General features: G+C 32.9%; 1 protein-coding gene across 2 annotated transcripts in view; it reads left to right on the top strand.

Annotated features, from left to right (window-relative positions):
* Nucleotides 1–25911, top strand: part of LOC130898439 (uncharacterized protein DDB_G0283697) — a 39690-nt gene that overhangs the window by 11002 nt on the left and 2777 nt on the right. The window contains exons 2-7 of one of the 2 annotated variants that reach the window (XM_057807761.1): nt 721–764; nt 6780–6895; nt 11005–11226; nt 19929–20062; nt 21207–21664; nt 22166–25470. In XM_057807761.1, the coding sequence (XP_057663744.1) occupies nt 725–764; nt 6780–6895; nt 11005–11226; nt 19929–20062; nt 21207–21664; nt 22166–23382 (2187 nt within the window). In that variant the 5' untranslated portion in view covers nt 721–724 and the 3' untranslated portion in view covers nt 23383–25470. Of the gene's footprint in view, nt 1–720; nt 765–6779; nt 6896–11004; nt 11227–19928; nt 20063–21206; nt 21665–22165; nt 25471–25911 lie in introns of those variants that run through there. The other variant, XM_057807769.1, reaches the window with a different exon arrangement.

Here is a 25911-nt window from a genome sequence, read left to right as displayed (position 1 = left end):
GTAGTCACCACTCTAGCACCCGTATTTTTGTTATTAGAATAATGTTAAACTTTCTTGAACGATCTTGGAATAATTTTGAACAAATCTAGATTTGAAATCGAATAAATTATCATAGTTTCACCTGTTATACTATGATGTCACCAATGCAAGCGATTGGTATTAAGTATTTGCAATAAGTCTTGAATAGTACCTATGTATAATGTAAATTAGATAAATGGTTGAGGTCTTAGTAAATACTAAGCAGAACATAATAATTATGGCCAAACCTGTATTCGAGACAAACGAAAGTAAAAGTTGTTCTGTTACTCCATTGCCACCTTGACAAGCCTCGAGCATAATGCAAAAAACTCTAAGGTAGTTTTCTTGTAACTGGCACATGATATGGTGCAAATATACGGATCGTATCATATTTAAATTTATATTATTTGACAATAATATGCGTCAAAAATATCGTAAGCTTTTACTTTATATTGTATGACATAGCAATAATGATGTGAAACAGTTCATACCATTGTACGAAGCAATAGAGGAAACAATGTCGAAAATGGAATCTTGTGGTTCCCAATGTTAACGATCATAAGTTAAGAACGTATATCCCTTGCAAAAAAAGTTTCCTTATACAAATATATACTCTGAAATTATATTTCCAATGTCTTATTACTAAGTTTTTGAACGCACTTCATGGTTAGATATATCGCTACAATGATTTTTTTCTTTCAGAATAATGAAGAGACCGTTAGGCATTTGGATACTTTTATCAGCAGGTATGTATTTTCTGAATTATATCAACATTGTTTTAAAATACTGCAAATAAAATTTGGTTGTATTTATCGAAAATTTTGGTAATGAACCACTCTTCATTGTATCTACATTTATTTTTATTTATCAAGTAGTTCATTGATAATTTAGAGCAGGCGTCTCCAAACTTTCCAGCCTTAGGGCCATACTGATTACTCCAGTAAGTTCCGAGGGCCAAAACCATATTATCATAGTCCACTGATGAAAAAATAAAATCCGAAAAAGTACGCAATGTTTAAAAAAGGCAGTAAATCGGACCAAAGTCCGCAAAACGGCAACACTGCATATTATTAATTTTCCTGTCATTATCTGTAATTTCTAGAGTAGTCGTAGAGTACGAGCCATGAGGAGTAACGTGACACGACATGTAGTACCTTCTATCGCTAACAGATGGCGCTAATAGCACGTACTGAATAATCTCGTTAGTTCGAGAAAGTTCTGGTGTCTTCCACTCACTTCTAGATGGCAGTAATTGAAATATGTATAAGAAGGCTAGTGGCGCAACCACCAGTCAGTTCCTATGAAACTGTTGTGTCGTTGCATCGCCCTTTTACTGAATTACAAAACAACCCATGGTTGTGGAAGTTAGCATTCTATGTTGATTTGACGAAACATGTGAACGAACTGAATTTGAGATTGCAAGGAGAAAACCAGCATCTTCCTGATTTATACACTAATACAAATCATTCCGGAAGAAATTGATACTTTTTCAATGACAACTACGAAGTTTTTCATATTTTAAAACATGTGAAATATTCAGCCACACCACTGAGACTGAGTTTCCTATCGATTTTGCAATCGAAACTTTGAGTGCTTTGAAAATAAATTTTGATACTCGTTTCTCGGACTTTGATGCCATTGCGAATCAAATTAAGATTTTTCAGAATCCTTTTGATACTGACATTGAAACCCTAACTCCGGAACTTCAATTGGAAATGATTGATCTACAGTGCAGTGATATAATTAAGAACAAATATCAAAACTCATCTTTGTTGGAATTTGCTCGTGGGCTGTTTTCTGTTTTTGGTACTACTTATTGGTGTGAGAAGACCTTCTTCAAAATGAAGTACACAAAAAACGTTTACAGGTCTAAATTAACCGATGAGCATCTTAAATCTCTTTTAATAATTGGTACAAGTAAAATTAGTCCACAACTACAAACTATTGTCAGTGGAAAATCTCAATTACTTAAATCTCATTAGTATTTCATGTGTCATTATGCTTGTTATAACTTATGTTTTTATTTAAAATGTATAAAATGTTAGTTGGATTCATTTAAATAATTTGTTAGTTATTATATACTGAAGTTAAATTTTCTGCATATTATACATTAAGTGTTTCTTTATCCAACTTATCACATAAACAATAACAATAAGACTACAACAATGTTATGAGTAGTTAGCCCATGACCATATCAACGTAGATGTCATATTAATAATTATTCAACATAAAATTAGAATACTTCAGTATGCTAGCTCCCTGCGGGCCGGACAAAATCTGTCCGCGGGCCGGATGTGGCCCGAACGGGCCTTAGTTTGGAGCCCCCTGTGTTAGAGCATCGATTATCTGAAAAAAATCCAAATTTCTATCGCGTGCCTTTCGAGGATTTGAATTTGTGATTATGGAAGTATTTATGAATGGGTTGAATGTGATGAAGATGACACTGGTTATGAAGTTATGATTTGCTATAATGAGCTCGAGCTCGTTGATGAAAAAATCAAGCTTTTTAGTGCGTAAAAATCGCAATGCTGTGGTTAGAGCAGCAAAAAGAATGTGATACAATTTAATTGCTGTCATTGAATTGGATGAGAAATATAGAAGCAAAAATATGAATTTTCGATATTGAAATAAACATCGATTTTGGACTTAATCAATCAAATCTATATCATTGTATTCTTTTCGTCATATATGTATGTATATACCCAATCTTCAATTTCTGAGATAACGTCGCTCTTATTTAGGTCAACGAAACCACGCAAATTAAATAATACATAGAAGAATTGGACTTTATGTTTTGTCTGGGAATATTGGTTTATCTTTTGGTTTATCTTCAAAATTTGACGGTCAAATTTGACGGCACAGAAGTGTTTTAGATGACCATTACAGATTTGAATTTGAACTCTTATTTTTTATTTGAATTTATGGAGTATATAGCCGCCGAAGCAATTCAAAGCCTCTAGTTGAAGAACCCGTCTCAATACTTTAGACATATGTTCTCTTTGATTGTAAATTAGTATCCCCAACTCTAAACCATATTTTAACTGGCTGCCCTTGATTACGATAGAGTAAAAATCAGAAAAAAATATTTTGTTCTTAAGAAGCAGGAACATGTAGCAAGTGTGATGACTGCAAATTTATTAAAACTATCTACGTGTGAAATTGTATCATTTTTACAAATGATAGATTAATTCAATTTAATCCTTAATCAAATTCATAATTCTTTTTTCGTTTCTGTTGGGTGTATTATATAGGTAATCAATTATATATTTATTTCATAGCTATCCCGCCACCTTTGTACGAGTCAATTAAAAGTTACAATTAATTGGCTCAACAGGCATGGGGGGTTGAGGCCAGTGTTTTGGACTTGAAAAAAGACGATTCTAATACGCGGCTTTTTGTTAACAGGTTTTAAGAAATTCACGTGGTGTTACATTAACAGATTAGTTTTATTTTAACAAAATAGCTCGGATCATGGTATAATACATGGTGTCAGGTGTAAAAACTTGATATAAAAGTTTGAGTAAATTGCGTACATTCGTACTTCGACATTAGTAAGCTGCGATATAAGTAGAAGCCAACAGGAATGGAATCATACTTTAAACCTCCAGATCCTTTATCCATTGAAGGAAGCCTAGCTGATAACCGGCAAAAATTTGAACAAAAATTCCAAAATTTTCTGACTGCTACAAGTTTAAGCAATGAAAATGATGAAAAAAAGGTTGTAATTCTATTGAACTTAGTTGGTGATGATGGTCTTGATTTATTTAACTCTTTTGATCCGTTACCGGAGACCCAGAAAACTCTTGATAATGTCTTGATTAGTTGATTGATGTCAGATTAGTTTTATTTTAACAAAATAGCTCGGATCATGGTATAATACATCGGGTTGTTCTCTATTGAAGTGTTCTTAAATGAATAATCAATTGTAATTTAGTCTGTATGCAATTAATCAAAGCGCTCCCCGCATAATATTGTTTCCAAAGAACGGTAGATGTACGTTACGTGAAGGACATCATTTCGAATCAAATATTTTAATCTCTGAATGAGTTTATACTTAATTTAAAAGGAGCCGAGTACTTCAAAATGAAAACCAACAAAGTAAGAATGGAATAATAGTTGACAGTACAAGAGATCGCAAATTTATTAAAATTTCACATTTAAACCGAAAATGTACTTCTTCAAATTGTTATCGCTAGAGGCAGGGCCTGATTAAGCTAGAGGGTCGAAGAGGGCCCCATCATTTGGAAATCATTTTTTTTTGATGTGTTGATGCCACAAATCTAACGTATTGATATTATGTTGTGGATTTTTCCGGGTTTCCGAATTCCTTAAGGGGGCGGCGTCATTATTTTAGCCCCGGGCCTTATAAATCTTAATCCGGCCCTGGCTAGAGGTAGTATCTCTTGACTGAAAATCCGAATGTTTTAACAAGGTTTAAACGACAATACTTAATAGTTTAAACAACAAAAATTGATTAATTAAGTAGCAATATAATATCAAAGAAAATATACGGTTTAAATTAGCGGTAGACTATAACAGAGCGTCGATTATTTTAATTCCCGACATACAATATGCCTAATAATGAAACTTACCTTTTCCATTCAATATTACTAATAGTAAAACTTACTTTTTCCATTTAGGCCGCTTAATATGATCGCGATCAACCAAGCGACTGTCAATAAACTCAAATGATTGAATAACGTTTCGAAAACTTACGTGGTAAACCTTTTTGTTGATTCGTGATTTTTGTGACAGCTCTGATGCAATAGCTTGCATAATGTCAAACATCAAGTGAGATTCATTAGATGCAATATTTTGACCTCGCAAACAATTCCATGTAATATTACACGTTGTCCTGCTCCATGTCGAGTGGATTTTATAACAGCATTGAGTTTCTGTAAGTTTCACCGTGTATTTAGACAAAAATTAGTAACCGATGTATGTTCCAAATAAATCGATTAAAATTATAATAGACTTTCCATTTTGTATACGCCTTGATTTGAAAATAAGTCGAGCTTTTACTTAGTTATGTAGAACTATTACGACATACTGGATATTATTTAACATTTGGTTCGTTTAGCAAGTAAACTAGGCGTTCGATTTATATACGTGACAAAAAGTAGACAAAAAATATGTCGGACCGTTATTATTATTATGCTAATATTGCGTTTTATATTACAGTGTGTCCATGAAGTTCATTTTTTACAAAACGAATAATTTCTGAATGAAATCACGAAAAAGGTACTTGCTTAGTGTAATTTCCCTACACACTAGTAATTAAAATCTTCAATTTTTGCGATCTAGAATAGATTTCAGAATGAGGGATGGCTCCAACGCTTCCAGGTGTAATGATCTGGAGTTCCGTTGTCTCCGACACTTCGAGAGGTTTCGTCGTCTACGTAGCAGAATCTAGACGTTGTTTCTGTTATGAATTTCGGAATTAATATGATATCGATGGAACCTGTAAACCAATCATTTAACTGCTATTGCCAGTGTCAAAAAAATCTAATGTTTCAATTTAATTCGTGATTTACGTTTGTCAAAACAGCAGGGAGAACCATGGGGTCTAGATTTTAACAACCAAACACAAAAGTAACTTTTTTCCGGCATTAAGATATCGATCTAGATTTTGTAACAATGTTTGTGGCGTTATGAATGTTTCGGGGATACAATATAAAATTGAAAAATGGCTTTTATTCATAAATGTCTCCAGAATAACTTGAAGGACTGTTGTATCACATAAAGGTATTAAAAGAATCGTATGAAAATATGGAAAGTCCGAATTTAACGAACACGTAAACTTTGTGGACATTTATGAGTTGTTTATTTTAAGAAAAAATTTCCCAAAAAATAATCTCTTACTTCAAGACTGGAAAAAATCTGACGATGTGGTCTACGACTTCTCCATATAAAACTTGGTTTGATTAAAAAATTTGTGAAATCAGTGTCAGTCAAAATGGAATAATAGAAGGCATACTTCAAATAATACACGGCAAATCATTAGTAGCTAGCTCGTGAATCACCATCATAAAAATCACCGAAAATTTTTTCGGAAAACATCGATCAAATAGCTACGTAAATATAATAGAATTGTTAGTTAAATATAAGGCATTATGTTGTGATATATCTATAAAAATACAGGTAAAATACGGTAAAAGATTCCATAAAGAAAGACCATATATGCTGGTGGATTACTTTGTGGGTTTATAATGCGACGTTCATCCATAATTATGTTCATATTATAAAAGTAATATTGCTTATAACCTAATTTTTGTTAAAAATGTGTAGTTTATCTAAAAAATTCATATTACATTGAACCTATTCGTGTCTAAAATATTTGACTACTAATTGACTTCTTTCTTAACAAAATCATCTATAATGTTGTTACACGCAAAAAATTATTTTTCGTTAACCAGTTTATTTAGTAATTTTAATTAGATCGTTTATTAAAGTGAAGACTACTGCTATTATGTTTATTAAGACTTAAATCATGCAATAATTGTTGGTTTACAAAATTAATTCAACTGCTACGCAATTAAGCATGGTAATTAGTAAAAGTGTGAAAATAACGGATTAGTCATTAATAATTCAGACGGATAATCTGAAAGTACAAATAATGAAATAGTACGTGACACACATTGGTGTGTTGAATACAAGAAATTTAGTATCATATAATATACACTTAAGATCTATGATCTATCACTTTGTTGAAGATGTCTTATATTTACCATAATACCTATTCATATTTTTTGATTTTTTAGGTGTTTTATGGTTAAGCACTCAAGATGTGCATGGTATACGGGCGACATCGTTGATCCTTGCAAAAACATCCACTGCTACCACTACAAGTACAGCAGCAACAACTTTATCGGAAGAGGTTAGTTTGTATTTATTTTGAATACAGCGACACCCCAAATCTAACAGTAAAAAATAACAGATTTGACATATTTCGGTAGAGCTGACTTCTTCACGGTTTTGTTACTAGATCATTTATATGTCTAAATAAATAATACATTTTAGAGAAGTTACGGTTATAATTGTAATCAGAAAAAGAATGTTTCAATTTCAAATCTACATATGGAAAAAATTGTTTCAACAGAAATGAAAGTTCTCAGATGAATCAAAAGGATTGAGATGGCTTAGAAAAATCAAATCGTATGGTGAAAAAGCAATTAGCAGATAACAGATAGCGAAATAAACAGCAATTTGGCAAAAGCAGTCGACAAAATCAGAAACCAAACACTGATATGTAGATATATTCCAAGATCTGCGCCGCTAGCTTATCAGATAAGCGGAAAGTAACAACTTTGTCCAGGTTATGCAAAGGGGGAAGATAATTTGGTTGAAAGTCTTTCATGCAAATACACTTTCAAATGGTTTCAAGTACTTATATATCTATTATGATTTGACATGCATACACATTATTTTAGTTCATATGTGATGAATCTTAATTCTTCCATTTTATAATAAATCATTCCATGGGAGCTCCAATAGGTTTTCGTGCACTTCGTAACTCCATTTTCAATACAATTTCTTCTTATTGTTCCCCTGTATTTTCACAACTGAATAGTGATTTTTGCTTAAGTGACAGTCTGCAACTATCTTCATCAATAAACAATAAGCACAACTATTATTTCTAAAAAATGTTGATTCGATAATTTCTTACAACACATAAATATACAGAATTTATCAAATCACCACGTGTTGTTAGTATTTTTTATGGAAAAAATATTTTTATGAGTTATGACCTTCGTAAGTTTTATGTTGAAGTATACAAATTTGAAATTGCTGAAGAATGCCAAGGAGAGATCACCTACTGATCACAGTGGAATATATTAAAATAACGCTGGGTTTTCCAGATACGTATATCTTAAAATTAACCTCGAATTAATTTTGTTTTTGTTTATACGAGGGTGACGTCTTTTTATAAAAGGATTTTGTGAATCGTCGGCCGTGTAAATGTTTGTTTAGGCTAAAGAATAACCAGAAATCGTACATGGCCAAATCAGGCGAATAATGTGGATGCTCAATGATATATTTCATTCACTGTCTACAGTTTAGTGTGTGACAATGCATATTATCGTGATAAAATATTGGCCCGCGAAGATGTACTGACCCTAGAACTGTAGACAAACATTTTGTGGTGTACCAGATTACAATAACTTCCGGCTTAATTGCTTTCACTAATCCTGTACTACGAAAGAAAGCTGCAAATATAACATTGCTTTTTTACCATTGTTAGTCTTGGTGAATGTTCGTGAATCCACAAACGGCCTCAAAATATTGAAATATAATACATTTCTATGTATCTATCTATGTATACTTGAAAACATGTTATAATGTGGAGCTACACTGTATATGAGCAAATGTAATATAAGATATTTTTAGTGGAAAATTCCAAGGTCGACCAATCAATGGCATTGTCATAACACATTATAGAAAGTTGGTCTAATCACGTAACACACAGTTATACAGATTGACTCACAGTAGTACTCGATACTTAATTTTTTTTTTAATGAATATACAAAAAAACTATTAATTATTGGCAACTAACTCAAAAAAGAACATTACTCAGGCTACAATTTTGGGAAAAGATTCCGTATGTGCCTTTTTTCTAAGTTCATCAGTTTCTGGAAACGATAACTTGGTTTTCGAAACGCAAGTTGAAAAAACTAAATATATTATAAATTGAAAGATTATTTTATTTCTCTTAGAGTTTCGTAAAAAGGAAAGAATCTATGTACATAGTAATAGGTACACTTATTTTTTATTGAACATTATACAAAAAATACATCATACAGAAATTAAATTATAAAAAATCATAATATTCTTCGTCATCTCCCCTTGACGTTATAATTAACGGGTCGACGGTCCGATAGATCAAGCAGTCAAGATCCCACATTTTCTCCTCTTCTTTAATTACATTCTGGATTTTTTTTCGCCAGTTCTTTGGTGTCACCTCCTTAATGGCTTGATGAAAAAGTAGCTTTTGAATGTCGTGTTGTGTCTTGCTAAAAATCCTTTCAATTATCTTCAAATTCAATACTTTTGGTGGTCAACCAGTCAATAATTTCTTGTTTTCTCCAAGATAAAGTTGGAGTCTTCTCTATGCGTCGAGAATGATAACTTGCGTTATCCATAACTACTACTGAATCAGCCGGAAGATATTTTATAATTTAACCAAAATAGTCTTTACAAACATCCGAATCCATGTCCTCGTGGTAATCTCCCGTATGGCACGACTAAAAGGTTAGCAAACCTTCTTTTCAAAATCCCTCTTCGCTTCCAATATGGACGATTATCTTTTCCCTTTACCTGAAGTCACCTTAATACCCGTTGACAGGCCTTCCATGAAAGCTTGTCAAGCACTGGTGATATTTTTGTCTTGCCAAATTTTTGGTACTGTATAACCTTCATTAATCCACGTCTCATCAAGATAAAAGATTTTCTTCTGCTCTGTTCTGTACTGCTTTATACTTCTTAAGTATTTTCGTCGCTTTCCAGTAAAAGTGCTTTACGTTTATGCTTTTCCCAGGCAAAATCTATATTTCTCAAAGTGGTCCATAAAAGTTTTTCAGTTATCAACGGAATACTGTCATCCTGTCCAATCTCCATTAAAATCTTATCTAGGATGAGTATTTTCTTTTGTAAAATAAAAAGAGTGAATTTTCTTCGAATTATACTTTTGGTGTCTTCATCAAGGACTTTTACTGGTCTGCCTGGACTTTTGTTGGTATAAATGAGGAATTTAAGCAAAATTTATATTTCTATTTTATTAACTCTAATGTATCTATGGATAAATTAAATTGATACGTGATTTTAGTAATCGTAGCATACTTTTAAATTTACATTGTTTGTACCATTGCTGTTTAATTGGTTATGATAATTTTGTATGGATAATGTTCACCCATCAATCTGCGCACTGTATACTAGTAATTTCGTAAACACCTATCGATTTTACCCATATTTTTTTGCGATTTTCTTAATTTATCCATGCTAACACCTTGGCTATGAATTGTCATAACCCGCTTAAATTTTGATTCGGTCTAATTAACACGCTTTCTATCGTTTTAAGTTTATTATCATGCTTTCAATCAATATAAATTATAATTGAAAAAATTCTAAAATGACAGTACTGAACAATTAATCACCACATTAAATCCAATTATATTTCTAGTACCGGGGGTTTCACTGTAAATTGAATACAAAAACAATATTATCAGGAAATCAACTAAATTTTTTCACAATGAAAAAAAAATACAACTGCATTTTTATTATGTTTTCGAAAAATTTTCTGACATTCCAAAATAGTCGACATCAAATAACAATTCCTTGCACAATCAGCTGATACAGAATACAGCAATTACAGAATTTTTCGGAAAGTATAATTTGGGATAGGCAGATTACTTATTTTTATTACTTTAGTTTTGAGCGTTGAGTTATAACCTCTAGTTTTTCTGTTCATAGACCTTAATTTAGTTGGGTAATAAATTCAAGGGGTTTTGATAATTATTATGATCACTGATTTACCAACAAACATTTGCCAATAAACTGTTTTCATGTCGAAAAGACAATAAAGTACAAAAATCGCGGGCCTCAGTAATCTGTCAATTACGCTGCTCGTAAAAATGAATCATATATAACTAGCTAAAGAGAATTAATAGTTTTAAGATATAAAAATGCAAAATAAACCATCCGTCAACTGATGTTCCATATTTCCGGAATTAATAAAAAGTTCAAACACCTTTGAATGTTATCCCGTTAGGAAATAATCACCTTACTATTTGATTTACTTGAAGATTTTCCATATTTTATACAATTGTCGTGGGTTATCATTTATTACTTATCACGAAATAAAACTTTTGCCATTTTCGAGAAGTTATTTCAAAAAATTACAAACATTTGGTTTTCTTAGACTAAACCATAAAAATGATTTAAAGTTCAGTCAAGTGGTACCATTATCCTTACAATGATTTTTATTTTCAGATAGATTCTACAGAAGCTATTGATGGTGCTACGAATTCGACAAAACCAGCTCTAACTGGAATACCACAGATAGATTATATATATGATCCCAATCTACCGAAAGAACTGAACGGTTATAATCTATCTGATTATCCTTTTTACGAAAGAGTTCCAGAAAATATCACTTTTAAGTGCGATGGTTTACACGATGGATTTTACGCTAGTGTTCCGCATAAATGCCAGGTAAATTTCTTTTTAGAATTTCCTACCGTTTATTTAGAGACCAAATTGTCAAATAAATATTTATAATAATGTCATTAACAATTTTGATTCAATGTATATACTTCTTTGAACTGATCAAATTTAAGTTTTTATGTACAGGTACAGTATGGATTACGGGATTCATAACATCCTGTAATCGATTGATACATGACTTTCCACCTTTTTTATTTTTTCTTATTTTAAAATGTTTTATAAGAGAATCAAAGAATCCATTCTGATATTCTTAAATAATTTGATTTGTTTTACATCCATTCTTTATCACAGAAAGCAAAATCTAATAACAATAATAGTGAATGCGTTTGAATTCCTAATATCGAAAACTGCCTTTTGGAATGGATAAAACAAACTCTCGATAGGAATATTCCCATAGATGGACTTCTCATCATCGGGAAATCGAAGCGACCTAGATGTTTTAAAGGTTTCGAGACTCTACCCGTTGATTATACCAATAATACAAAGGCTTCGATGACCAAGATATTATTTAAAGATTGGTTGACAAACAAATGAAGATAAACCGAAAAAAAATTCTGCTATTCGTTGACAACTGTGCTGCCCATACGGACTTACCAACGTAAAAGTAATTTTTTTACCTGCTAACACCACTAGTAAACTTCAACCATTAGATCAAGGCTTCATTCACACTTTTAAACACTTTTATCGCAGAGAAGTCGTTAAACATACTCTTACGAGTCTGGAAGAAAACAGTAGCCCTGACATTAACGTACTTCTAGCTATGAAATTTGCTAGAAAAGCCTGGTACTTAGTCATTGACGTTACTGTCAAAAACTGCTTCAAGAAAACTGGGTTTTGGAAAAGTACAGAAGAAAATTATGTTGAAGTTGGACTTAGCAACGAGGAATGGACTAAGCTTGTGCCTCATGAATCCAATATGTTATTGTTTCGTTGAAATTGACGACGACGTAACTACCGCTGGAGAACAAACCGACGACGATATCGTTAAGAATTGTGTGAACACCTGTATTGCTGGAAATGACAGTGAAGACGAGGTACAGATTCCGGAAACAGAAATAAAGATCATTCCAATGAAGCTAGCTTTAAATGCGTTGGAGACGGTTGAATACGTGGCGGTTGTTAATCAAGCAATATTTGACAAAATTCGAGTTACAGAAAAACAGAAACCCAAACGAAATTGACGGTTTTTTTGAGTGCAAATAAGTTCTAAATAAAATAAAATTACAAAGTACATGAATTTTTGTTTTGTTTTCGTAAGCATTTAAAAATATATATGTTACGTCCCAAGCCCGATCTTGTACGGAGTCGAGCTTCGTACAATGAATTTGTACGAAGTCCGATCTGTACAAGCCATTTTGTACGAAGCCGAGATTGGCGGACTTCGGACAGAGATGATTGTACGAAGTCGACTCTGTACCACTCGGTAATGAGCGCGCTATTAAGATGTTAGTAAACACAAACGTAGTTATTGTGATTGAAAGTATGTTCTCCGGCTAGTTGGCTACCATCTATTGTTAGGTTAGGTTAGGTTAGGTTGCGTGTACTACTTCGGAATATCGCGCTCATTACCGAGTGAGTATCGATGCTCCGACTCCGTACAACCAGCGTTGTACAGAGTCGACTTCGTACAATCATCTCTGTCCGAAGTCCGCCAATCTCGGCTTCGTACAAAATGGCTTGTACAGATCGGACTTCGTAAAAATTCATTGTACGAAGCTCGACTCCGTACAAGATCGGGCTTGGGACGTAACATATACATATGTACATAATATATGTTGTGCATATCATGCACTTAATTTTTCAGATAATAATAGTACATTATATTATTAGGAATAGGAGGCCCTCCTTATTATGTTCTAGGCTGAGATTTTCGCTGTCGAGGCATTATACCTAGTCCCGACAAAAGCATATTTAAGCAGCTTAATTAACAATAACAATATAATGTGATATTATTGTCTGAAAAACATTTTTTTCTGGTTTCACCTCACTCGTTTTTATTTCTGTAATAAATGATAATTATTTTCCAAAATATTGAGGAATTTGTACCCGTTAAATATTACGTGAAATTATTTTCTGTTTCCTATGAATGTGTTTTGTCAGAAAACGAACGTCCGACGTCAACGACGGCGATAGGAAACTTGATCTGGTCTTATCACGTTGTCACGATAACATCTTTTCAAATGATTTAATGCCAATAGACACTTTTGTGTATGATAGACAAACAGCCGTGAAATGATATCGTTAATTTTGTTATGAATAATCTAATATTCAGGGCGAAAAGAACGTCGTTGAACGGCCAAAGACTGGTTTGAAAAACTGTTATTTTCAAACTGACAGATATTACAATATCTATACAAGAAAATACCGTCGTTTAGTGGATATTGACTAGTTTATTTATGCATGAATTCGGTGTGGGTATATCTGTATTTGACATAAAAATATGGGACATACACGATTTTCGCACTTAAAATAATTTTATATTTGTAGAGTCATTAAAAAATAGTTTACAATGAATTTAATACATATTTTTTTCCAATTATTGACGTGTAACATTCTTTCAGTATGTAAGTATTTCTCTCCAAAATACAAATTATTGGGAAATTCATAAAAAATTTTGAGAATTTTGAAAACTGTCCATATAAATACGGTGAATAATTCACGCTATCTGTATTGTTATTAATTCTACTTACATATATACACACCTGTACATAAGCAAAACATATGTTGATGGAATACTAATCTTAACAATCTGTTGAATTCGCAATGAGATTCTGATAATTGAGAAATATAACCACGGAAAACATACTTACACGTCTTCTAGACTACAGATAAGTGTAATAATAATGAAATTAGAAATAACGAACCTCGGTAATTGATTAATACAAATTTCAAACTACAAATTTTGGTGCAGGCATAGCAGAAAACTATGAAATTTACTGCACTGCTCATTAAGTCGTTACTCTTCCAAAATTATCTAATTCTATAAAAATTTTTGTTGTACTGACCATATTTCACCTGTTCAGTTCTTAAGCTTTACAGAAACCGTGATCTGAGATGTTTGTATGGATTTGGGGTCTCGTATACACTGCGACCCAAAAGATCTATTTTGTCCATGATCCGAGATCAGTTAGATCACCTATCAGCTGATTGCGAATCTTAATCCAGAACGAGATTTTATAGGTTTCCGGAAATCGCGTTCCGTTCACGGAACGGAGATTTAAAACTCAACCTTCAAAAACCTTTTATTTAATTACTTTAGTTTGGTGTAATAATTTATAATCTTCAGAAACTTGGTATATGAAGTAATAAAAAATATGATGATATAAGTCATAATTTTGAAGGTTGAAAAAAACTCAAACAAATCAATTCGTCAACTGATCGTACTTTCTCACGATATCCTGGGGAAGAAAGGATCCGATTACTTCGTTTAGTTTCTGAACGACATTGAACAGGTTTAAAACATCTATCAATACTCGAAACCAACATTTGGAAATTCTAGTTCACAACAAATCTATAATAAAAATTCTTAGCATTAGCCGCTGGCCCATTTGGGCATGGCAATAAACTATCCCAGGGATGAGTAACGTACTGTCCGTGGGCCGCTTGCATTAAAATTTATGTATGAAATCTTCACATTTTTAAAATTTTATATTTTTTTCTTCTGTTTATTATAAATAAAGTTTAATTCCCGTTGAACCGGTTCACGTATTTGTTTCGAGTTCCGGTTCAGCAGAAAAAAAAACGTTCCGGTTCACGTTTCGCAAAAACAAGCCGGTTCAAACCCTTGTTTATAATAATACATATAAAAATTCGTCAAAAATTAGAAAAAAAAAATCAGCAATTCTAGGAAAATAATACGTCAGCCAAACGTTATCAGAAATCATCTTTAGTTCCCGAACGCGTTCCTGTCCAAAAAGGAAGTACCGGAACGACGTTCCGACTCGACAACACCACTGCCTTCAGTTCCCTCTCATCTATCATTGAAAGATAGCTTTGTCTGCATTAGGATAATTTTTAAAAGGTAGTTAAATTGTTAGAATCAACCGAAGACAGGGCCAGATTAAGATAGGGGCTTGGGGGGGCTATAGCCCCGGGCCCCAGGTCCAAGAGGGTCCCATCATATGGAAATCATTTTTTGATGTGTTGATACCACAAATCTAACGTATTGATATTATTTTGTGAATTTTTCCGGGTTTCCGAATTCCTTAAGGGGGCCCCGTCATTATTTTAGCCCCGGGCCTTATAAATCTTAATCCGGCCCTGACCGAAGAACATCAACTTGGATACTCGAACAACATGGAAATCTAAACAGGAGGCTTGGAAGCAGATTGGGACTAATGTTGTTCAATTTATTATATTGTGCCCTATATTAACTAACTGTACAGTTATCTTCAAATTAATCATTAGAATGAATTAATAACGTCCCAGTAAAAAACGTATTCACTTTTAATCTGATTGATGATAGGTGAAAACAAGCAACCAAATATTTATATATTTATATTTATTTATTGTTCATTATTGCAAGCATTCCTTAATTAAACATATGAAAGTTATTCCATATATTATCATTTTATAATTGAAAAAACATAGCTCAAATATATTTTGAATAATTATATGATCGGGTTAGTTATTCTGTTATACAACGGTAAGTATGTGAGTTTTATAATTTGTAAATATGTATATATTTATATGTTAATTAATTATGTGACTAAACTAAATTTCTAATCTATTCCTCTTTTCTAGGGCCACTGACCTTCTTGAATAACCTTTCTGTACAAATTTCTATTTTCTACTCTTCTTTAGGTGGCATTGGTGAAGGAATAAACATACCTGTCTTTAATAAGTGACGGGTGGTCCTTGTTTTAAATAGTAAGGTACGTAACTATTATTTAAAACCAAATATATGAAAAATGATGATAAATTGTCTGACAAAAACATGACATATAAATTAATATTTAAACGACACTAGTATTATCTGACACAGGTTTCGATAACCAAGGTACCTTAGTTGTTAATCCACGTTGAATTTGGAAAACCTTCACATTTAATGAAGTTCTACTTGTTTGGTATAATTTTCGTGTCAGTCTACTGATAATATGGATACTATGTAGATATTGATTTCTGGAAAATGAAAGGATTTATCAAACATCTTAATCTTTACCATTAAATTATAAATCATTTTCAATCAACTTCAACCTTCTCTTATATGTTATATTATATTACATAGCTTATGAATAATAATGGAAAATGTTATTCATTTAAAAACGAAGAACTGATTTCTCTGGATAACATGCTTGAGTTTAGCTGATAAAAAATTTCCTAAATGGCGTCAACAATCCAGAGTGAACTGATTTGGTTCTTCATCAATCCTCCTAGTCTGGAGCAGTAGGTTAAAAAAATATTATTATTGGATAATCACGTGTCTTGTGATAAGGTTACTAAACACACGGTAAATAAATCTTTGAAACTTGTGCAAAAGTTTGGAAGAACACATCTTTCTGTTTGCTGAAGGGTCAACAACTATGTAAAGAGTTTCATCGATGGAGTAATTCAGTTTCTGGTTTATTATATTCCACATATTTCAGGAAATTTGTAGTTGAATCTTGTTTTACAATTAAAAGGTCACCTCCAAACCTACCGCACGTTATTTTCCATGAAAAACAATAACATATACAAATAACGATAACTACAGACAAAAATTCATTAACAGCTTGCAATAATTCTACTAACTAACTAACGACACAACTATACCAATAATTCCATTTGACACACCCCGAAGGTATTTTAGGTTAACTTTCGTATTCGTGTGTGCATAATCTACGAAATATTTTAAGTTACTATAAAAAAAAATTTTGTTTTTTAATAAATGCGTATTATAATTTACTATATATAAATCTTAGAAAGCAGATTGCGACGTTGTAGACCTTCAAGTAAACGAGGTGAATGGACATTTTTTTAATAATTTTGTAAGAAATACTAACAATCACCACCGTCACGCGTCATCACTCTCTCGAATTATGAAAATGAAGAGCATAGATAAGAAGAAAACTACCTTTCTTCACATTGTAACGGTGATTGTTAATTTAATATTAATATAGCCTAAAGAAATAGAACGAATATATAGTAAATGAATTAAGCTCTACCCTCTGTCAACTTCAAACGGCAGAGAAAGAGCCTCGACTTTCAAAATAATCATAGAATATAATAAAAGCGAAATTTAGGTATTCGTGTGAAATGAGTCGTACCCTCGGCCTCAAACGGTACGGAATTAAATTTTTAATTTGATCTAGTTTATGTGAAATTTCTCTAATAAACTATTCTACAATAATTAATACCTCGTATAAAAATTATATTGGATCAACTGTTTTCTTTATATTATAGTTTAAAGTTATGGAAAGATGCGTTAAAAATTATAATTGTAAATGCTAGTGCAGTGTGAATGTCACCAACGAATTTCTTTTCAACTTAATAGCTTCTACTTTTTTTCGATTCATGTCATTTCTAAATCGAAGATTAGCGATTTAATCAGGCCCCAATATTCCATATGCATGAGACTCTCTATCAATTTCTTTTCTTCTTTTATATTGGGGTACAATTAGTTAATTGGCTAATCTTTTTCGGAAAATCGAAGCATGTCAGTAAATAACCAAATTGGGGATTCAAAATTGGATGCCAGTGGTAGTATGACGGAAGTACAAACTTGAAATATGTACATTGTTAATTGTAGGTTACACTAATATTTTACATATTCTCCTCTTAATTGGATACATTTATTACAGCGAACCTGCAACGTTTCTAGAACGCGTTCGTATGTAATATCCAGTGCTTCAGATATCCGTTTTAGCCCAATTCGACGGTCTGATAAAATCATGTCATGAACTGCATCGATATTTTCGGGGACTGACACAGAAACTGGCCTTCCCTTCCCGAAGCTTGCAGTTCAATTTTTCACGGTCGCATACGAAGGACAATGATTACCAAGGGTATTAAGCATATCTTCTTAAATCTGCTTTCCTCTTAACCCCTTTAATTACAGGTACTTGATGATGGCTCGATACTCCAATTTTTCGGTTTTTAACATTTCGGTGGACATCTTTTTTCTTTTAATTTATTGCGAAACTCTGGTTTACTTTTTTGACGTCAAACTTTACTCTGACACTTCTAGTTATTGTTCGTTGCTATGGTAACGAAATATTTTGTTTATGCATGGAACTGTTCTAGGCTAACTAGATATCAATACATTCTCGTATTGTTAGTTTCCGCCGTTTCTTATGTCATCTGTCAATTACGCATAAATTTAACTAATAACAAAACATCCGGGGCCGTTATTAACTGGAACTACTTCGGAAATGGTTAATAAAATGAATGTCCTTCTATTTAGCAACCGTCGTATGTGTAACTAATAAGTAAATTTTTCAACCGAACGGCCCATATTTTGCATGAAAGGTTACATATGCTCGGATATCTTGAATATCGTGAATTTTTCTTTCGATATAGTAAATGAAACTTGGGTACACCGTTATACCCCAGAAAGATAAATACAGTTTAAACAATGGACTTCATCCGAGAAACGTGCCTCCAAGAAAGCGATAATATAAATTTCAGTATTAAGGTCATGGCCACAGTAGCTTTTTCATTGCAATAACATTCTTACGTCAAATCGCTCTCGTATGTACCAGTCAATTTATCAAATTAGGCAATCTAACAAAACAAGTGACCTACGCCAAATGACCTCCGTGGGGTAAACAATCGACTTTCTCGTATGTATCCGTTTTTGTTTTTTCTTTTATCCGGTAGTTGGATTATTTCATATTTTTTAGTTGTATGGTGTTAAGAGGGCTTCATAGATATGTTGCAGTGAAATTAATACAGCAGTTCTTATTATTTAGAAAGCTTTCAAGCAACTCAGAAACTTTGGAACACTTAGTGTCGGAAATTAATTACCACTGTTGCGTTCAAGTTTATTAAACATGAGTGAGTACTTTCTAAGATTGCAAAGTGATAACCAAGCGGCAGCCGGGAGGTAAAAGGACAAACTTAAAGCTTAATTAGATGAAAAGAGCTTTAATCAGAATCCTGCTCATATTCCACAAATTTGAAATATACACTACAAAGTCGAAATAACAACTCATAAAAAGCTATTTCGCAAAAATCTGGGAATAATATGATCTAAAAACATTTCGTTAGATTGCTTAATAGATTACAGAAGAATGTTATCATGTCAAATAACTGTTATCCGATCCAAATTTTTGCTGGAACATTCGATGGTAATGTGTCACCACATATACTGCTAATTCACTGACAAGGAGATTTTATAGAAAGTTTAGGTTGACACACTTTACTTTAAATCCAATTTTCTTGTTATACAAACTCCGTCTCACCACTCTGCAGCGAATCCCAACATTTATATAATCTATAATAATTATTGCTCTCTACCTCCTCAGTTCTATCATCTTCGTTTTGGCACTTTTGAGACTGAAATTTTGTTCCTAATTTTTGTTTCAATTCATTTGTGGCTTTTAAATAAGGATAAGGTTATTCCGAGTGGGTATTAAAAATAATATTTCTATTCTTCGACTTCTAAATGCATCGTCAATGATATGCTTTTATTTATTTAACAATTTTTCTATAAATATATCCAAATAACATTTATGTTGTATATAATTGTTTCAAAACAGATATAATTTCAGGTTTATCATCATTGTCTTTTTGGAACGAGATTCGATTTTTTATGTGCCAACTATACGGCATTTGATCAGAAGACATTTATTTGCCATTTTGCGTCAGAGGTCGACTGCAACAATTCAAAAAAGTTTTGGCACAGGTAAATACTACATTTTTTTATAAAGTTGAATAAACAAGTTAAATCTGTCTGGAGACATGGTGGGTTCAAGTGTTTATAAAATTATAACTGGTTTCACCAGTTATTTGCATATTATTAACAGTATTCTAGCTTGTTCAAGTACATAATTCAATAATGCATACATCTTCCGGATTGTTATACAACATGTCCTAAATTAAGCTGCTTTGCGTAACAGCTTTTTCTGTTTTTGCGTTAAAAAAATCACTCAATGTAATGTTTAGAGAATGTAGAATCAGAATTAGTTTTGACGAATTCGATTCAGATATGCGAGAAAGTACAAGGTACTGTGGGTGTTGCAGTAAATTCTATAAAAAAATTTATTCATTGAAGTAGGCGTATTTTCTATAGTCGACGAAATGTTAGTTATCAATACCTTAAACATTTCACATATAGGGTGCTTCTAAATTCAAGATGTGGTCCGTTTAAAATTTTAATAAACCTTTTTTTTTTCATATCAAATATAATGAGGAAAATTTTCCGTGTCATACTTGTAAAGTTATTCTAAAATGAAAATTTTCAAGTTGCATTTCCAATGTATGTCTGTGTTTACTACAAACATCCTAATGCCCGATCGCGAATCCCGCGAGACGCCTCCTAGAGACTTGGCGAGCGGAGGCGACTTTAGTGCTAGCCATCTACACTTTCAATTGATTCTATAATCAATTCTCTTCCTATCCCACGCGTCATTCACTTTATTTTTATCCTCATGTCTTTCACGCGCCCAAAAAACTGACACGGAGCAGAGCGACAGAAAGACGAGAGGACACGAGTGCACCGTCCACACTCCACAGTCCACACTATTTAAACCGTTCATGACGTAAATTATAGTGTGATAGAAGTCACGAACAAAGACGCGCCTACAAGATGTTCAAGTAGTTTTGCCAGGCAGTTAGAGCCGCCATTTTGTTCTACCACCCCCTTGGAACTTGATTAGGCCCTGCAAAATAGTCTCTCAACTAAATCTCAAAATGTCTCTAGTTATTAGACTAATTATCTTCACAGATATACTCCCCGAGTTTTTCTCAAATTTAAATTAACAAACTTCGAGTCTTAATTTTTCTTAATTAGTTATATTAAAATAATTTAACTTAAATGTATGTTAAAGGAATGATGCACTGTACCAAGCAGCAACGACAACTACAAGTAAACCTTTGGTAATTGCCACCACTTCACCTCCCCCAACTGTATTATCAACTGCTATACCTTCGGGTCCAGGAATTGGACAATGGAGAGGAGGTGGACGACCTTATCGAAGAAGACGTCCATACTATGAATACTACGAAGATTATTATGACGATTTTTATTACGACGACAGACCGAGATCTCGAGGGAGAAAAAGACCAAAACCTCGACCTAGACCTTTATACGAAGATGATTATGAAGATGAATATGAAGACGAATTATATGAAAGAAGAGGGGGTGGAGGACGAAGAAATGAAAATAGAAGACCGTATTCTAGAAGACCTAATGCCAATAGAGGACGAAATAAAGATAGACCCAGATATAATTATGATGATGAATATGATGAATATTATGAATTTGAGGATAACGAAGACATTAACAGTAATATATAATTTATGTTGTAAACGGCCGTTGAAGAGACAGTTAAATAGATTTTAATATGTCAAAACTTTCGTATCTACTGATTTTCTAATCTAGTTCGAATTCACTGATTATTGATTTTAGTTTTTTGTCATAATTCCTATCCTTATTCACTTGTCTACCTCCTGTCTATACATGTGGTCATCGTTTTTATCCACGTTTGGAAGACCAAGTTGACCGTTTTTCTTTAACGATGACCAATACTGTTTTACATTGATGTTTAAGTTTAGAGGTTATATAACTTGTTTATGGAGGTCCGGAGCACCATTTTTTTATATTCTTCTGGTTATATTCGTGACTCCTCGCTACCTAAAGTATTGTCCATGATATTTGCGTCGTTACCCCAGAAAATCGGTGAATAAATAAAATATATGATTCACTTAATTCCTTCAACAAAGATACAGAACATGTCTCTTCAACGGCTGTTTACCAATAACACTAAAATGTATTTACTAATTTTAGGTAGACGTAGAAAACCAACTAATAAAAATAAAAAATCTAGTTCCCGTAAACGACCAGCAGAAAATGGTAATGAAGACGAGGATCCCAAGCGTCAGAAATCAGAAACACAAACAGTTATAAAACCAATCAGCGGTACAATTTACGATAGACCTCGTATAGCACCGAAAATCAAGCTTCCTGTACCAAAAAATGAAGCGAATAAATACGCTTACAAACCAGTAACGACAACAGGAGTAGTTCATAAAATTGAAGATGATTACGATAGTTACGAAGACAACATAAAATCAAATAACAAAATGGAACAAAAGCAAAAATTTTCAGATAATAAACCTAGAGGACTAAATATAAAGGATGATGAGAAAGTATCGGACGATTATTATTATTACGATTATTACGATGAGGATTCAACAAGCAAGGAAAAAGATACCGCACAGAAAGAGTCATATTTATCCACTAAAAAAGAAAATGAAAAACATAAGAACGAAGATAACACAACATCTTCTACTACTACATCTACAACCACAACTACTACCACACAAACTCCACTTGTAAATGATGAATCTGAATTAGAAGAGCCCGTAATAATAAGATTAGTCAAAAGACCTTTCGTACCGAATAGAGGAGGAAACCAAAACGCTGTTAAAAGTAATCGACCAGCGGGCTCTCGAGCTATAACACAATTTCTAGAATCAAGTACACAGTTAGATGTAGTTACGGATACCGAATATGAAAAAGATTTTAAGCCTATGATAACAACGAAAGCACCTGAAAAGAAACATTATGTAATTGAAAATTATATGTACAAAGATAATACGGATGTAAGAACGCACCAACCTGCTAAACCATCATATAAAAATCCTTTTGATATTAACGTTGAAGATTATGATGTTACACTTAACGATGCTCTTAATCCTACATTACCAAATCTTCCAGTTCGTAGTTATCCAACAGGATTTGGAGTTTCTAACGATTATTCTTACAATAATTACCAAAAAAGTAACAAATTTTCGCCCGAGCAAACGGCTTCTACTGCAACTACCAACTATTTACTTAAAACTAGGCCTCTAAGATATGAAAATAGACAAGTATCGTTAGAGGAGAGAGTTAGAGAACCACCAGTACAAACGGCAGCAAATTTTAGAGGCTTTTACAGTGTCGTAGACGACTATAGACCTAAACAAAGTCAAAATACTTACAGTTATTATACACGATATTGAACGATGCTCAAAAGTCATGCGGAAATCAATTTAATTTATAATTATTAATAGTTAGGGAGATTTATTGTTTAGTGAACATCGAAATCATCCCATGACTTTTAGGTTGGTTTAGTACAGAGAATTATTGAGAAAAGCTGGAAGTGTATGAAAGTAATTGCTTATTTCATCTTTCAAATTTGTGAAATTAGAAAGTCTGTAACATCTTTGTTATCATAGTTTTATTTTCGATTGAATGAATGCTTTTATTTTTCGTGTAGTTTAATCTATAGTGTGATGCTAGACGAATGGCACTTTTTCCAATTCCAAGTGCGCTTTAGAGTGATAACTAAACACTATAGAGAGCAAAATTCAATTGCTAATACCAAACTGAAAAAAAGTATAACTTGATTAGTTGCATCAACGATAGTTATCCTCAAATATATAGAGTCAAAAAGTATTTATTTTTATTAAATAAAAAACCATATCTTTAGTTTTCGCCCTTATTCGATAAGTTCTCTAGTTTCATTGGTGTAGAATTTCAATAGTTTGGTAGCAAATACTTTGAATATGATTTCTCCTCTATTTCAATTTTTTCCATCAAAATATTTGGAAAACAACGAAAGAAATTATACTCAGACCCTGAGAGTTAGAAAGAAGGAGAACGACCTGTGTAGGAAATAATGTCCCAGAAATATTGAAAAAATAAGTGGGGCGAGTTGACTCAATGAAAGCGGGCTGTTGAGAGCCAATTTGAACTGATCTATCAACGTTTAATATAAGTGAGATTAGTTCGCATATAAAAATGAATCACGATTTGTACAAATCTTCAGGGGTAGGCGGGCTAATGCTTTAGCACGGAGCAATCGTTCTCCTTCTCTTTAACAATAATAATTGTTTATTCTCTTTCTTTGGACAATATTATATTTACTTATATTAAACGTTGATAGTTCATTTGAATTTGGCGCACAACAGCTCTTATTGAGACAATTCATTTATTTTATCCATATTTCTGGGACACTATTTCCTACAACGATAGTTCTTCCGTCTTACCACCATGGTGGTTGCATTCAAACATCTCAACCCTAACCAAGTACAGGCGATTTTTGGTGAGTTATGTGTAGGGTCTGACATTGACCAAGTATAGGCAATTTTTGGTGAGTTATGTGTAGGGTCTGACATTGGTTGCATTCAGCGGACGTAGCGCTACTGGTGCTTTTTTGTTCTCTGTCAATTGTTAATTTCTGGCATGTGTAATTTAATATAGAGGCTATTTTATTTGCTTTTATTAAACTTAACAAGTGTTAGATTATAAAGTGGTAGTATTTTGTATAGTTTCTTTTAAAGAATTATGAGGTGTATCCATCAAGTACCAACTTTTTTATATATAGAAATGGAAATTTAAAATTTAAATCAAAATGATAGAGAATAATTGATGGAGCTCCTATTCATTTTCCTCATCTTCATAAATGAAAAGTTTTCAACTCAACGGTTTAATAATAGAACACAGTTTATTTCATAAATTTTTGGGCCGTCTTTGTCTCAGTTTTCGTCCCCTTTTCACTTACGCTACCTAGCACAAATCAAAATCGCTCCTTAGCATGGTGTCTACTCCCGAACGTGTTGAATTTCTAGCATATATGCTGCTAGCTGTTCTATTGACCAACGTCAGGCGTTTTTTTGAAAGTCCTACAATTCAGTTAATTGTAATACTGAATCGACCGTCTCACCACCTTACCACATTCTATTTCCATCGCCATTCATTAGTCTCTTGACGAATGCGTTCAATTCATTGCATTTTAGGAAAGTACCACACATTTTGATATCCGTCCGACACCTAAATATGTATGTATCCTCCTTTTTTCAATAATTCTAAACTTACATCAATTTTATCTGCTTCCATTGTGATAGACCGGTCACAGCGAGGCAAATCTTTCATAACCAAATTTACACCACGGAAATTTTAAATTCACGTTCCGATTTGTAATCAAGACTACTAGTTGGATAGTCGAATCCACTGATGCTCAAACTTGCTATTTTACTAGCGATCCAACTTCAGTCATAGTTTGTATTGACGATTATGTACAAGTCGAAAAATGTAAAGACAAGAAATCGAAATTGTTCGAAGATCAAGCACTGACTATGACGACTTTGATCCGACCACCCACTAGGTGACCAGCGGACCTTCGTATCGTTCTTCTAAATGTACTGACTCCGCCAACTAAACTTATAACGAGCCCATTCACGGTCCCATATCGGTTTAACTTCGAATTACAAATCTGAACGTGAATGCTCAGCTTTACAGCATCCTCACCGTAAACGGCACGAATTTCTCTGCTTGTTTCTGATGTCTTTTCTATAGTGAAAAACTAAAGTTTGTGTTATTTGTTTGGAAATATTAATTATTTTCAAACTTCTATTTAACAAAAATGTAACACTATATGCCGCGTATAAAACGTAAGTTAGCGCAATCGAATTAATGGTTCTCGAAATATCATTATGAACACACTGTTTATTGTGAAAATGGGAAAATACTTACCTTTTAGGATCAGT

The sequence above is a fragment of the Diorhabda carinulata genome, chromosome 1 (genome assembly GCF_026250575.1).
Source record: "Diorhabda carinulata isolate Delta chromosome 1, icDioCari1.1, whole genome shotgun sequence".
NCBI classification, from domain to species: domain Eukaryota; kingdom Metazoa; phylum Arthropoda; class Insecta; order Coleoptera; family Chrysomelidae; genus Diorhabda; species Diorhabda carinulata.
The sequence above is the reverse complement of the archived record's forward strand: the minus strand, read 5'-3'. Positions and strand labels throughout refer to the sequence as shown.